Source organism: Heterocephalus glaber, unplaced genomic scaffold (genome assembly GCF_053883595.1).
Source record: "Heterocephalus glaber isolate CG9 unplaced genomic scaffold, H.glaber_assembly_v1.0 deba00001060, whole genome shotgun sequence".
Lineage (NCBI taxonomy): Eukaryota > Metazoa > Chordata > Mammalia > Rodentia > Bathyergidae > Heterocephalus > Heterocephalus glaber.
In genome coordinates, this window is record NW_028258185.1 from 1,685,044 (window position 1) to 1,701,375 (window position 16,332).

At 42.0% G+C, this 16,332-nt stretch overlaps 1 protein-coding gene across 2 annotated transcripts in view; it reads right to left on the reverse strand.

The window, feature by feature from the left end:
* Eif4b (eukaryotic translation initiation factor 4B) overlaps nt 1-13,012 on the reverse strand; it is a 31,475-nt gene extending 18,463 nt beyond the window's left edge. For both annotated transcript variants that reach the window (XM_087209733.1, XM_087209732.1), the window contains exons 1-2: nt 12,818-13,012; nt 1,308-1,445 (exon numbers count right to left, since the gene is read on the reverse strand). In XM_087209733.1, coding sequence (XP_087065859.1) covers nt 1,308-1,445; nt 12,818-12,830 — 151 coding nt within the window. In that variant the 5' untranslated portion in view covers nt 12,831-13,012. The remainder of the gene's footprint in view (nt 1-1,307; nt 1,446-12,817) is intronic.
* Nucleotides 13,013-16,332: the final 3,320 nt, after the last annotated feature.

Below are 16,332 nucleotides of genomic sequence, written 5' to 3' on the forward strand. Positions count from 1 at the left end.
GGTGGTGCATGCCTGGAGTCCCACCACTCAGGAAGCTGAGGCAAAAGGACTGCTGTAGTTTGAGTCAAACCTGGGCTACATAGTAAGTTCAAGAACAGCCTGAACTACATACTGAGACCCTGTCTCAAAAAAACAAAAAACAAACAGTGCTCAGTGTTCTGGTCTCTGTTTTTCTATCTCAAAGGCCATGTTAACAGAATCACATTACCTTTTATTCCTATGTGAAGGAGAATCAACTATTTATATGTCCCAAGTACTTTATACTTTGTCCAACCTCACCATTTTAACAATCCCGTGAGGTTGTTTCTCATTCTACAAAACTGTTTTAAGACAGTAATTTGCCCAAGGTTTCGAGTGATAAAGTAGTAGAGCCAGGATTTAAACCTGGGTCTGTCACTCTAGATGTTGTTTAACCACTACTAACAACTCATATTCGTACTAATTGGCAAAGCAATGGTGAGAGCTGGGGGTGAAGCCCAGTGGCAGAGTGCTTGCCTAGCATGCACAATGCCCTGGATCCAATCTACAGCACTGGGAAAAAAAAGAAGAGGAGAAGAGAAAGAGGAGGATGAAGAGAAAGAAGAGAAAAAAATGCTTATCTATTCCAGATAACTCACTGCAGGCACTGAGCTTGTGCAAAGGATGCACTATAATCCTTCCGTGTAATCCCTGGCCCGACCTAAAAGTGATTTTAAAAGTCAGTCTTTGGCTGGGGATTTAGCTCAGTGGTTCTGCTGCCTGCCTCACAAGCGCAAGGTCCTGAGTTCGATCCCCGGTACCAAAAAACAAAACAAAACAAAACAGGCAATCTAAGGCCCTGAGTTTGATTCCTGGTACCAAAAGAAAACAAGGGCAATCTAGTCCTTACTTTTCAAATGAAGAAAACAGGCCTAAAAGGACAGTAACCTGAGAAAAGTCTGTTAACTCAAGAGCTAGGCGTAGGGCCAGGCATGGCAATGCACACCTGCAATCCTAGCACTTGGGAGGCTGAGGTGGGAGGATTACCATAAATTCAAGGCCAGTCTAGGCTACACAGTGAATTCAAGGCTGGCTTAAACTACAGCGAGATCCTGTCCAAAAAAAAAAGCCTAGCACAGAGCTCTCTTCAATGTTTATTTCTGTTCCCATTACAAAGTCTGATAGCTTAACCCAGAGATGAAACCCTGAAACTCAAGACCCTATACATAAATATGTGATTTTAGGTTCTACAAAGAAAGATTCTTTCACATTACAATGATGTGAATTATGGAATAGGTTTTGTATAGGAAATAATGATATTCCAAGCATGACAAAAAAAGAAAAATTACCATCTCCTTCCAGGTCATCTGTTTCATCAGCCCAGCTTACTGGTTTGGGGACATAGGTGGTTCCTCCACCAGTCCCTCCATCCTCAGCCAGAAAGTCTGTTAGGGAGATAGTCTTCCCCTTCTTATTCTTCTTTTTTGCTATTTTAAAAAAGAAAAGAGATTATTCATAAACAGTGAAGTATTTACAGAATTGTATAATGCAATATGCTAAATACATTTATAAAGAAAGAGGGCTGGGGATTTAGCTCAGTGGTTCTGGTGCCTGCCTCTCAAGCGCAAGGTCCCGAGTTCGATCTCCAATACCAAAAAAATAGTATTCGGTCCAGAAAAAAAATTCAATGGTAATTTAAAAGTTGCAAGATACATATTAAATATAACCAGATTTAAGTATGGAAAGGGGAAGGATGTCTGATATTCCTTCCTCTCTGGGAGTATGACTGAGGTGGAAGCAACCTTTTACTTTCCACTCTATTCACTGATTTACCATTTGATTCATTTCTTTTTTTGTACTGGGGATTGAACTCAGGACCTTGTGCCTGTGAGACAGGTGTTAGCAGCACTGAGCTAAATCCCCGGCTGATTTACCATTTGAGACTGTGTGTGTGTATGTGCGTTGAGGATCAAACTCAGGGTCTTGCACATGCCAGACCAAGTGCTCCATTTCTGAGCTACACGCCCAGCTCCAACAAGTCACTCAATCCACTGCTTTTTGGATACAAAAATACACGACAAAGTTCCTAACCTACATAACATTTTGTATGGTACTCTGGGGTGGGGGGGCAGCATCAGGGATAAATTTAGGGAGCAATGAGTTACACCCCTAGCCCTTATGTTTTTGTGGTATTGGGAATTGAAACCAGAGTCTTGCAGGCTCAGCAAGTATTTTACCACTGGGCACCTCAGTCCCCCTTTAAAAAATGTAGTTTGTGCTGGGTGTGGTAGCACATGCCTGTACTCCCAGCACTCAGAAGCCTGAGGCAGGAGGACTACTGTGAGTTCGAGGCCAGCCTGGGATACAAACACAGCGAGACCCTTTCTCTCTCTCTTTTTTTTGGTACCGGAGATTGAACTTGGGACCCTTGTGCTTGCGAGGCAGGCGCCGGGACCACTGAGCTAAATCCCCGGCCCTAGAGACCCTTTCTCAAAAAACCAAAAAAGCAGTTTGAGATAAGGTCATGCAAGTTGCTCAAGCTGGACTTGAACTTGTCATCCTCCTCCCTCAATCTCAATAGCATATGGTAGTTCTGAGGGATCTGTTTGATATAGAGGAGGAAAGTCTCAGGTTAAATGACTTTTAGTTATTAGATTGCAGAACCATAATTACATGAAGGGCTCTTCCCATTATATCACACGGATCCCAGCTTTGAAGAAGCTTAATAGTTTTTTTAAAGGTTATCATAACCATGGCAAAATACTGTGTTGTACTTGGTGTTATTTGAAAATGTTTGAATAGTTAAAACTCATATATTTTAAATCTCTGTTCTCTATGTAGAAAAAATTTATCTTTTCTACCTTTTTTTTTAGGTACTGGGGATTGAACTCAGGACCTTGTGCTGCAAGGTAGGCGCAGCACCACTGAGTCCCTGGCCCTATCTTTTCTACCTTAACACTTCATATTGAGCTATGACACTACAAGGAAAATATAAGAAAACTCTTAACAACCAACACATTTAAATGTTTTCCACGATTATGAATATTTAGTAATCACCAAATGACTCCTTTTAGTGGACTGATCCTGGCTCTCTAGCCACAGAACTTCTAAGATGGCAAAATCAACAACTAATTAAGAACAACAGAAGGGACTCAATAAGTTCTAGAGCTAGTCCAAGTGCAAATACTACTTGATGAAGAAAAAAGTAGCTCTGTTGTAACAAAGATCAGCTTCATGACCTTTGTGACCATGATTTCCTTTTCCATGTTCCAATTCTCATCTAATTTTCAACCCAAGAGAGCTAAGTACCTGTAACTTGATGCACCACTTGCTTAACTGAAGGTTGTTCTCTCACTTGGTATATGTCTTGCTTTTAAAATTCAACTGTCAGGAAATTAAAGGTGACCTGTTTGCTACGAATGTTACAGCATTCTGAACATAACAAGAACCTGAAGTATTATGGTCTCAACGTGCAAATCAGATGAACTTGGCTGCAATAATATGAAAAAAAGATGTCCATTAATGTGAAGTTTCTGTATTTCTCTCAAGTGACTTAACACTAATCTGGCTCCCAAGAGTACCGTATGCATCATGAGCGACCAGATGACAGCCATTCTATTCTAGCTATGAATCTACTCTAAAGCTTTGAAAGAAAGCAGTTACTCAAGAGGTTGAGTCCTATAGCAATGATTCTTCTCCAGGTCATTGCAAAGATCTAAGAGAAATTTTAAAAAGCTAATGTGAACAAGAGGTTGAATACTTATAGTCCATAGACTTACTTTAGTCATTTTACATCCTTTAATTAAAAAATAGTGTCTGGGATTAGTATTATGTTTGCCAGAGCTCTTACCCTCACGGGACTTACTTAATCTAGTATCAGCTAATATCCAATTATTTTTGTTTTGTTTTTTTTGGTACCAGGGATCAAACTCGGGTCCTTGCGCCTGCGCAGCAGGCAGCGAAACCACTGAGCTAAATCCCCGGCCCCTTAATATCCAATTATTAACCTGTCCTACCATTTGGAGAAAACAGAACCGATGGTCAATCTACTAATGAGGTCAAGTTGAACAGTAAGAACCTGAGCAAGGTACCCTTTTCTGCTTGTTCTGTAGACTTACACCAGAAGGGCAAAACCTGCAAATTTGGCCTTTGTTCTGATACAGCTTAAATCAACTTTGTAGATCAGGAAGGGTTTCTTGACTTCTGACTCCTTGACTCTTTTGGTGAACAAAAGTCTCATACTCTAATATTATTTAAAATTTCAAAATAAATTAGCATGACTGAAATAGTAAACCACTGTTAACTGTAAAATGTCTTTCAGATCATATATCTCCCCTTTCTCTATGATTGTCACTCCTCCCCAAATAACACTATCGTAAAGTCTCAAGGATAAAATTCCTTTATAAGATCTTAAACTTAACAGTAGCACCATTTACTCAGCCACAATATAAGCCTATTTAAAAGTAGCTCTTAAGAGTTGGGTGCCTGTAACCCCACCATTTGGGAGACTGAGGAAGGAAGATCTCCCCAAGCTGAGTTCAGCTGGGGCTACATAATGAGTTCAAAGCTAGCCTGAACTACAGAGCTAGACCTTGTCTCAAAAAAACCAAAATGAGTACTACAAAATCGTTAAAATGGATGCCAATGTTTGTCCCACTTCATTTTATTCCAACCACACACAAAAAAGGCTATCTAAATCCTCCATGTCCTTTGTTCTTCCAATACCTAGACCCATATATGTTTGCGATTTCAACACTGTTCCCTTTTTTTGGTTTTGTTTTGGTACTGGGGACCTAACTCCGGTCCTTGCCCTTTCAAGGCAGGTGGCGGAACCACTGAACTAAATCCCCAGCCCTGTTTTTGTTTTTTGAAACAGGGTCTCACTATGGAGTTCAGGCTGGCCTTGAACTCACAGTGTAGCCCAGGTTGGCCTCGAATTTGAAGCAATCCTCCTGCCTTTTGAGTGCTTGGATTACAGGTGTACACCAGGCATGCCTGGCTATTTCCTGCTTTTAAGTGTTATCAAAGAGCTCCAGGTAGATCAATGCCACAAGGACTGGTCCAATTCCTTTATTCTCCCCCAATTTTTTTTTTTTGGTACCTAGGATGAACTCGGGACCTTGTACTTTCGGGGCAGACAGCAGCACCACTGAGCTAAATCCCCGGCCCCTCCCTAAATCTTATGTGAATTAACAAATTAATCACCATGCAAAACTTTTCCCAATTATTATTGTCAAATGCAGGCTCAGTATGGTGGTGTATATCTACAATACCAGCACTTGGGAGGCTGAGGCAGGGGATAGGAACAACATACAACCCACATATCTCAACCTCTTTATAGATCCATATAGGTTAAACACAAGATCCTAAAAAAACATTTTCCAACTGTTCATTAGTCCATAAATGAGAAACATTTATGGTCTTAATAGTCTGTTATTAAAAAAAAAAGATACATAAGTAAATAGTGATACCTTGGTTATTGAACTTGATTCATCCAATTGGTGTTCGAGCACTGCAAAATTCAAGAACTGAACATTTTTCCCATAAGAAACAATGAAAAACCAAATAATTAATTCTGAGGCCCAAAAACTACTTATAAGTTTATTTTTTCCAGGACTTTAACAAATTTCACAATGATTTCTTTCTTTAAATCAAGGAAAAATGAAGTCTTCCTTTTAGTTTTACTGCTGTTATCACTAACTTTCTTTGGAACCAGGCTTACAGTATTTTACACAAATAAAGTGCCAAAACCCCCCACAAAAAACAAAAAACAAAACAAGCATCATGATGAGCGTTTTAATGCACGAACACAAACACTATATGTTGTCTGAGCAAGAGCAGCACTTAGTCACCTCTCTTTGTGTCCTGGACAACATATGGCTCACTTGGCTCCTACAGGGTTTTTCAAGTAAGATTTTCAGATGACTATTGAGCAAAGTTACAAACATAGATCAGATTTTTTTTGAACTTTTCTGCTGGAGTAGTGTGAAGTTCGAGCTTGGAGCTGATCAATAACCAAGGTATCACTGTATAACTAATCAGTTTAATTCTTAAATCAGGATTTCTCTCAATTTTAACACTATTGCTATTTTAGGCTAGGCAATTTGTTGTTGCGGGCGGCTTTCCTGTGCAGTGATGGATGGTTAGCAGTATCTCTGGCCTTTACGCATTAGCCAAAGTAAACTCTACCACCCTTACTTACCTCACTGTTATAATCTAAAATGTCTCCAGACACTACCAATGTTAGGGAGTGGGCAAAAACTGCCCTTTGGTGGAGAGTCTCTTAAGTGTTTTCACTTCAGTAAATAAAAGGACAAAGCCTAGAATGATGGCAGTCATTGTAATCCCAGCACTCTGGGAGGACGAAGAAGGAGGATCTCAAATTGGGCAATCCTATCTCAAAAGAAAAATTAAACTGGGCCGGGGATTTTAGCTCAGTGGTTCCCTGCCTGCCTCGAAAGACGCAAGGTCCTGAGTTCAATCCCTGGTACCAAAAAACAAATAAAATTAAACCAGGTGTAGTGGTACATCCTACAATCCCAGCATTCAGGAGGCTGAGGCAGGAGGATGGATGTTTGAGGCCAGCCTAGGCTACATAGTGAGTTTAAGGCCTGCGTGAACTACACAGTGAGATCCTTTCTCAAAAAAGAAAAAGAAACAAAATAAAGTGATAAAATGATTAGGCTTCATCATGTATAAAGTATGCTTCTTCTATTTTTTTTTTTTTTTTTTTTGCCTCAGAATGTTTCCCTATTATTTTGCCACTATAGCAGCAGTAAAATCATCAATTTTCAAAACACTGATATTGCAAAAATCTATACCGGCTCCTAGCTATTTCTGGAGGACATTTTCTTTCTTTCTTTTTTTGGTACTGGGGATTGAACTTGGGACCTTGTGCTTTCAAGGCAGGTGGTGGAACCACTGAGCTAAATCCCTGGGCCCCGGAAGACATTTTTTAAAAGCAATGAAACTTACTGGTAAAATCCAATCCTAAACTGGGCATGGTGGTGCACACCTGTGATCCCCCAGCACTCGGAAAGCAGAGGGAGGAGGATTGCTTCGAGTTCTAGGCCAGCCTGGGCTACAAAGAGTTCAAGACCAGTCTGAACTACATAGCAAGACCCTGTCTCAAAAAACAAAACAAGGGCCAGGGATTTAGCTCAGTGGTACCAGGGTTGCCTCACAAGCACAAGGTCCTGAGTTTGATCCCCGGTAGAAAAACAAACCACCAAACCAAACCAAACAAACAACCCTACTTCTGCATCTTTCTTAAATTATTTAACCTGGGAAAGGAAATTCATGTACTCTTACCATTCAGATGAAGCTTTGTCAAAAGTTAAGTTTCTTTGTTTGTAGTGCTGGGGGTTGAACCAAGGGCCTTATCATTGAGCTTAATCTCCAGTCCCTTTATATTTTTTTGTTTTGAGACTGTTTCCCAGGCTGTTTGAGTTTGTCATCTTCCTGCCTTAGCCTCCAGAGTGTTGGGATTACAGACATGCACCGCTACTCCCAGCAGCTTCTTAATTTTGGATCTTGCCAGCTTAAGTCCCACTTTGGGGTGAGGGGAGCTTTTTGAAACAGGGGCTTGATATGTAGCTCACCCTGGCCTTGAACTCAAAATGATCCTCCTGCCACAGCCTGCTGGGACAACAGGCACGTGCCACCACATCCAGCAAGTCTCACTGATTTTAGTTTTCAACTCCTGTGACTGTTTTGGGAACTAAGTTATTAACCTAAGAAACTAACAAAGTGTCACAAGAACCTTTATAAGAATGTTCACAGCACTATTTACAATAGTTTCAACAGGGGAAACAATCCAAATGACCATAAACCAATGAATTGATAAACAAAATGTATAATCCATACAGTGGAATATTTGGCAGTAAAAAGGATTTGGCATATGCATGGGAGGCTGAGGCAGGAGAATCCCAAATTCAAACTCATTCCGGGCAATTTAAGTAAAACCCTGCCTCAAAATAAAATGTTTAGCTTGGCAGGCATGGTGGGTGGTACACGCCTAAAATCCCAGCACTCAGGAGGCTGGGGCAGCATTGCCTAAATTCAAGGCCAGCCTGAACTACATAGCAAGATTCTGTCTCCAAAAAGATAAAAAGCAAAATAAAATGTTTAGAAAGGAAAGAGGAACTGGGGATGTAGCTCAGTGGTGGCCCATCTGACTTTATTTTTTTTTTCTTTTGGTACCGGGGATTGAACTCACGTCCTTGAGCTTGAGCAGCAGGCGGTGAAACCACTGAGCTAAATCCCCGGCGCAGGCCTATCTGACTTGCAAGAGCAAGGTTCTGAGTTTGATCCCCGGTACTGGGGGAAAAAAAAAAAAGATCATGGGTTATAAAAAACCATTTATATCAAATGTTCCAGATGGGTAAATTTAAAGAAAAAATAGAAGGGACAGGGCTTTAGCTCAGTGGTTCCGCTGCCTGCCTCCCAAGCATGAGGTCCCAAGTTCGATCCCCAGTACCCCCCCCCCCCAAAAAAGAATAGTAGTTGGATAGGAGAAGTGACTGCTAATGGTTAAGGTATTTCTTCTGAAGTGATGAGAATGCTTTCAAATTAGATAATGATGATGGCTAAGTGCTTTTTTTTTGGTTTGTTTTATTGGGATTTTTTTTTTTTTTTTTGGTACAGGGGATTGAACTTGGGACCTTGCACTTGTAAGACAGGTGCCAGAACCACTGAGCTAAATCCCTGGCCCCAAGCTGAGTGCTTTTTTTCTGAGACAGGGTCTCACTATGTAGTGCAGGCTGGTCTCAAACTTGCAGTGATCCTCCTGCCTTGGTCTCCTAAGTGCTGGGATTATAGGTGTGTGCCACCACACCTCGCTGAATATGTATTAAAAACCACCAGGGCTGGGCATGTAGCTCAGTGGTAAAACATGTCTAGTATGCATAAGGTTCAATCCCTAGCACCAAAAGGAAGGTGTACCCACCAAACTTTAAAAGGGTAAATTCTGTGGTATATGAATTATATCTGAATAAAGCTGTTCAGGACTAATAAATTTCACTTCCACCCGTGTTTAGTTATATGACCTCTCTTCTCTCTGCCCAGTTTCTTCATCTTGACACAATGAGGAAAATGCCAAACTGCCTTTTCCTGGTCAGGGACACTCATGAGAGGAGCTGTAAATATACTCAGGTCAAACTTCTTGCTTTGGGCATTTTCCTATTATCTGACCTAAGCAATATCATAAATCTAACTAGCTTTGGAGTGTATACTCCTAGATGTACGAACATACAGCTATCTACAAACAAGTACTTGTATTGACTTAAAAACCCATGTCTTTTTCACTGACATTACTTAGAAACACCTTTACTTTAGCTGACAGTACTATCTGCGTACAGCATTTGAATTTTCATTAAATTTTAGTCTTGGCCTTCTAAGTAACCTACTCTCAGAATAACAAATACATGGTAGAGGATAGGATTGGAAAACAGGACATTTGTGTACAGTGGCAACTCTTTCTTAACTATAAAGGCTAGCACTATGAAAACCAAAGAACACCATCTCTTTATAAAAAACATACACCCCCCACCACCAATCATACACCATGGCATTCTGAAGTGTTATGCAAATGACAGACTTAGGCATGAGTTTACATACACTATATTCAATGTTAAATCTTTTTTTGTTTTTTTGAGACAGAGACTCACTATGTATTTCAGGTTGGTCTTGAACTTGAGTCAGTCCTCCTGCCTTGGCCTCCCAAGTGTTGGGTTTACAAGTGTGCAACACCCACATTTGACCCAATGTTAAATCATTTTAAATGTTAACCTGTATCAAATATATTTATTTGTATGACAGGAGATAAACCATGTCCACTTTACAGATAAGGAAACATAGATTCAAGAGTTAACAGGCTTTAACAGCCTTAGTAAAATAGTCACAATGTAAACTTACAAAAATCTTATTATACTTTAAGGGGTATTTTAATTAGGCCAACTAAAAAATTAAATGTCCAAGCTCAGAGTATCAAGTCTCCTAGTACTTTAAACTACTCTCATTCAATGTAGTCATTTCTGAGACACTTTCAGTTACTAAGAGTCAGTAATTGGTCACACTGTAAACTGGCATTGCTGCAAGCCTTTTTTGGTCTCACTGAAGAGTGAAAAAGATCTATAAACTTGTATCATGTATTATTATTATTTTGTGGTACCAGGGATTGAACTCAGGACCTTGTGCTTGGGAGGCAGGCGCAGTGCCACTGAGCTAATTCCCCAGCTCTGTATCATGTATTTTTGCAAAGAAAATAAGATCCACTTCCAACTTCTGGGCAAACTGATCACTTAAAATCAGTATAACTGGAAAAGATTCAAAGTGGGGAAAGAAATTTGCTAAATTCCAAATTCCTCAAGGGCAGACTAAAATATAACCTTGTGTTCAAACACTAACAAGGTAAAATAGGTACTGAACTGAATTAAAGTAGACAAAGGTGGGCCAGGTGTGGTGGTATATACCTATTATCCCAGCACTTGGGAGGTTGAGGCAAGACTGCTGCCAGCCTGGGCTACACAGTGAGAATCCTGTCTCAAAAAAACCAAGATAGGGCCAGGGATTTAGCCCAGTGATTCGGCCTCCTGCCTGGCAAGCACAAGGTCCCGAGTTCAATTCCCAGTACAAAAAAAAAAAAACCACCCCACAAAAAAACCCCAACCAAGGTAGGGCTGGGGATGTAGCTCAGCAGCACAGCACCTGCCTGGCATCTGCAAGGCCCTGAGGAGTTCCATTCCCCACACCAACAAACCAAAAACACAAGATACATAATAGAGTAGACAAAGGTTTCCAAAGGGGTACATAGGGAGAACAAGAGAAGGGAACATCACTGCACATATCTCTTTAACCACTCTAGATTTCCCTCAACAGGGTAAAACTAACAGCACAGACTATTATGCCTTCCACACCTAAAACTTCCACAGAAGTTAGAGAAGGGGAAATATAGCCTTTTCATCAAATTGATACTGTGATACTGCACTGCCTAGGTGGGAAATCTAGGCCAAATACATGTGAATTAAAATATAAATAGCACTGTAAACTTCAGATACTTTTGAGCAGCATCTTAAACTCAGGATGACACTGTGATACTTCCAAAGTTGATTGAGTCAAGATCCTTTAGGATTCTGATCTGGCTCCGGGCACCTGCAAGCATGTGACCTTGAACAAATCTTTCATTTTCCTCAGCTGGAAGATACTGCCATTTCCTTACATTAGAAGACAATATACACAGAAGTGTTTGAGTGCTATACTAATGAAAGTTATGGTGTTCAAATAACCTCAACTTGGTGGGTGTGGTGGCACATGCCTGTAGTCCCAGCTCTTGGGAGGTTGAGGCAGGAAGACTACAGTGAATTTGAGGCCATCCTGGGCTACATAATGAGTTCAATACCAGACTGAACTACATAGCAAGACCCTGTCCAAAACAAAACATATAACCTCAACTCTGTCAACATTTTCCAAAGACAACCCTAGCACTTAGCTCCCTGGTCAGGGAAGAGGAATTCCTGGTGAAGAAATGAGTGTCTACTGAGATGTATAATGGATGTTGGGAAATGGGAAGAAAGTGTTCAAATGGGAAGGGGAACAAGGGAGGAGGGAGGAAGGGACAAGAAAAAAGTAAAAAAGAAGGAAAAAATGAAAACAAAGCTTCGGTACATAAGGAGAGGAGGGGCCTTGAGGGGGGAATGGGATAAAATAAAATTTATTAAAAAAAAGAAATGAGTGTCTAGGGACAGCAGTTTAAAAAAATGCTTTGCAAAATACAGGGTCATGCCAGGAAAAAGAAAGCATATCCTCAAAACTAAAACTAGCATCACAAGATGTTACACAGCCCACTGCTGTTCTTATAAGCCCATTACATAGGCAAGTAAAACTTGCATGGCAGTTGATAGTCCTCGCAAAGAAGGCTTTAAAAAACCCTATTATTTTAACAGCACCCCTAGAAGTTCTACAAGTAAAAAAAAAAAGGGGGGGGGGTGAACCTTATCGTTAAAATTGCCAAAATTAAACCAAAGTGTATCTCCAACACTCAGAACTGTGTACCTGGCATATGGTTTGTGCCCAATAAAAATATTCTAAATCAGAGAAAGAAAAGACAGAGGGAAATCTGTGTCCACCCTTGCTTCCTCTGCTCAAACACGTGGGCGCACCACACTGCGTTCCCTACCCCTAACTCACTCACCAACCTAGCACATGTCCCTTTGGAGTATAGGGGCTGGGCCACACTCTACAATGAAGAGCATACAGTAGGATATAAATCAGCGCCACACAACAAGCGCGTAAAAGCTTTCCATCTGGACTCTACCACACGCTTTTAAGGCGCGCAGTCTCCACTATCTTCTGTCCTACCGCGCACGCGCAACGCCGCTTTCCTCCGCCCCTTCTCAGACTCGCGCTCGCGTTCTAACTGCCCCCCCCGTTCCCCAGCCCCCCGCCCCGTCTGCAACGGCCTCGCGCCTTGCAACCCTAGTGTACCAGTCCGCGCGCCAACCGCCTCCTTCCTCCCTCCACGCCTTCACGTAAGCACAGTGCTTCACGTCTCTGAGAAGGCCTTGAGCTTCCCTCAGATCTGCGTTTCCTTCTCCAATTCAAGCCAAAGTCCACCATTACTGCCTACTCCAATCTCGCGCAAACAGGGTGAAAAGGGTGTGAGGGGGAGGGGAAGGACACCTACCCCTCCCCCCAAACATCCCGCGGCAGTAACCTGACACGGCCACACCGGCAACCTGCCGCAGCCCCCAAACCATAATAGGGCCAGTGCCACCTACACCCCAACTCCAAGAAGTAGTGGATCAAGAGAGGAGGATGGTTTCGGAGCTTGGTCCTTGGCTGCGCTCGGCCGCTCACTCACCTGAGGCCGCCATGTTGGGAGAGGGAGCGAGAACGCAAAGGACCCGGATGAGGCAATCACGTGATTATAGCGGGCGCGTCGGGGTAGGAGATTGAAAAGTGAGAGGGGGCGGAGATGTGAGGACGGAGACTGGAGGCGGGGAGCCGCTGTCTAGGTTCGTAAAGCAGCGCGAGGATGTGGCGCGGCGTCCGTCGGGAAGACCTGCGCGACATGTGGCCAGAGGGGTGGGGCCTGAGCTGTCGCGAAAACCCTACTCTTTACGTAGCACAGCGCGCATCCGCCAGGCAGGATCCGAGCCCGGGGCGGGGTCACTGGATGCGCCGACTTTCGGCTGGTGGCGTCAGCGGGAAGGCGGGGCTGCGTTTGCTGGTTCTGTGGAGTCCAGGTGGTCTGGAGACTGCGGTGGGTGTCCCACGATTGATTTTCTAAAAGGAAAGATTCTGAATTTAAATCCCTTTTAGTAAAAGCGAAACAAGGTCAACATACCGATGAAGATAGTTTTAAAGGCATGTTCAGAAATTTTTTAAAATTTTTATTAGTGCATGTCTGCAGTACATAATGACTTAAAGGGGCGTTAAGAAGGAAAAAGAAGGTAACAGTGAACACGTAATTGGCATGGGCTTTTACTCCATTTAATCCTCTACTACCTAGGTTCAGAGCCGAGTGCTAGCCATTCTTCCTCCAGCTATGCTCCATTTTATGTATTATCGTTCATTGAGTGAAAATTTTTGTTCAGCACTGTTTACAAACATTTGTGAATAAACAGAGAACAAAACTTTCCCAAAAGAGGCTGTATTCTAGTGAGGGAAAGATAGGCAGTAAGCAATGAATAATATTAGAAATTATAAGCACTCTGCAAGTAATTAAGGGAATACAATAAAATGTGGTTGGATGCATCTTTATTTAGATTGGGAAGGCCTCTGAGGAAGTGACATTTAGACAGATTTAAATTACCAGCTGTTAGCCCTGGAAATGTCTACAAAAAGAGCTTTAGGAGAAGACAGAAAATGCATATCTGGAGGAAAGGTTCCAGAGCAGGAAAATCTTTGCAGGTTGTGGAATTTAAAGGCCAGTGTCTAGAGTATGGTGAGGGAGCTGAAAGAGTAGTACAAAATAAAGTTTGCGGGATAGATAGGGTTTGGGTCACTTGAGGCTTTGTAATTCAGATTTTCCAAGGGGGTCGGGAAAGCACAAAATAATTTTAAGCAAGGGTATGTCATGATTTGAAATAAAATTTTTAAAAAGGATTACTTAGTATTTTGATGTAAGTGGTAGTTACATGCAAGTATCTTTAGTAACAATCCATCAAACTATACTCAAGATTTGTGTACTTTATTGTACGTAAATCATACTTCTATTTTGTTCTGTTTTTTTGGTACCAGGGATTGAACTCAGGACCTTTCAATTGTGAGGCAGGCGCGGTGCCACTGAGCTAGATCCCTGGCTCCTATAAATCATAGTTTTAATTAGAAATGAAAAGATTTCTCAGGCTACTGAGTGGAGAGTGAATTATATAGATGCAATGATAGGAAAGAAAGACCAGTTAAAAGGTTGCTGCTGCTAAGGCCATGTGACTTTTCATGAGCTCTAGGCACTTTTGCCTAGATAACTAGTTATCAAAGATAACTCCCAAGCTTATATGACTTTTTTTTTTTTTTTGGTACCAGGGATTGAACTTGGGACCTTGCGCTTTTGAGGCAGGCAGCAGAACCACTGAGCTAAATCCCCAGCCAAACTCCTAAGCTTACAGCATGAACACGTGTGATGGCATTGATTTAGATGACAAAGCCTGGGATAAAGCCAGTTTGGAGAGGATGTGTGGACTGTTGTGGCCCTGTTAAATTCCAGATATCTAGTCTAGTGCTTTTCAGACTTCCATGTGCTATCACCTAGATCATTTGTTGAAAATCAGAATCCAGTCCTGTAGGACTGAAGCAACACCTGAGATCTTATATTTCTTCTGATTTGGGCCAATGGGCTTGAGGTAATGAGACAGGAGACTAGGGTGTGGCAAAGCTGGCTTGGGAAGTAGCTGTGACCAGTTAATTACAAAATTCAGAGAACATGTGCAAAACAGTTCCCAAAGCTCTGCAAGCAAGTTTTTGATCAGGTTGGCCTAGACCTGACATCACCCTGAGGAGTGGAGGATACAAAAAGGACAATTGACATGAAGTTTTATGCTGCTGGGTTCTTTCATGGTAGTTCACCCCTTTTCCTACTTTTTCTTGGCCTGTATTCACTCTCTTTTTTTCCCTACCTTTAATAAATGTAAAACTTCGCTACCGTTTGCACTCATTTTGACCAATTCTTTGTTCGGGACAGAATTTAGAAACCACTTCTAGAAGGAGACTCTAGAGCCCCAAAACTCAGTAATGGTAGGATAGAAAAAAATAGGCAAAAAGGACAGAAGGAAAATCATAATTTTAAAAACACAAAGCCCAAGCAATTCCCTTTCACCTGCAGAAGGGTTTGGCCATTCCATTTGTACTTGCACATGGTCCACTTTCACCTGAGAGTAGATCACCTTTTGGCTTTCCCCTACAAATGGACCATTATCTTACTATGGGCAGGCGTCGTCCCCTACCCACCCATCAAAACCAAGACTATAGATTATCAAAGACCAGATTATCAAAGCCCAGATTTCCATCACCCAAAACACATAAAGATTTACAGTTCCAAACTGTAGTGCATCTCATTTCTCTGAGTACCCATATTCCGCTCTTGACAGTATCCTAAAATCTCTAGTGCCCCTGGTGATGCATCCTAAAAAATTCTTTTGCTGAGCCAGGAGTCAGCAAATATCCAAGCATTTTATGTGTGGAGTGAGTTAAGCTCCTCATCTTAGTTTCAGGAACCCCTTAGACCCAGTTCAGTTAAATTTTCTTTTGTTGAGCCAGCAGAAGGAGGTAAGAGGCATTGAGACTACAGGTTTGCTAAATCCAGCCAAAGACTCTTCACCCTCCGCCCCATTCACTCCAACCTCTTACCCTAAGAAACATAGTTTATCTCTTTTTTCCTCTTTTTGTCTCTCCTGTCTCCAAACCTCTACAGCCTTAGGTTTTTCCTTTCCAGCAGTTAAGAGTCTTCCAAGTCCCTAGAAAATGAGTTCCTGCTAGGGGCTGGGGATTTAGCTCAGTGGTTCCTCTGCCTGCCTCGAAAGCGCAAGGACCCGAGTTCAATCCCCAGTACCAAAAAAACAACAAAAAATGAGTTCCTGCACATAAAAGCACCGAAGGCAAGAGGTACTTGCTCTCTCTAACCAGAAATGGAAAGAGGTGTCAAGAGTTATCCTCTGTGATATGTAGCAGCCTCATTAGTTGCTCCCTCAGGTCAACATACCCTGTTCCTGGGTCAGATGGAACTAAAATTTGCTCACCAAGGAGACACATATAAGAATGGGCCCATCCAGTGTCTCCAGCAGTTTCTCCACCAGCAGCCAGCATGGGAAACCTAGTCCTGAGGCACTGCAGAGAAGACTGGCCTCTGAGGTGACACCCAAGGGAAGCAGTCTCCTT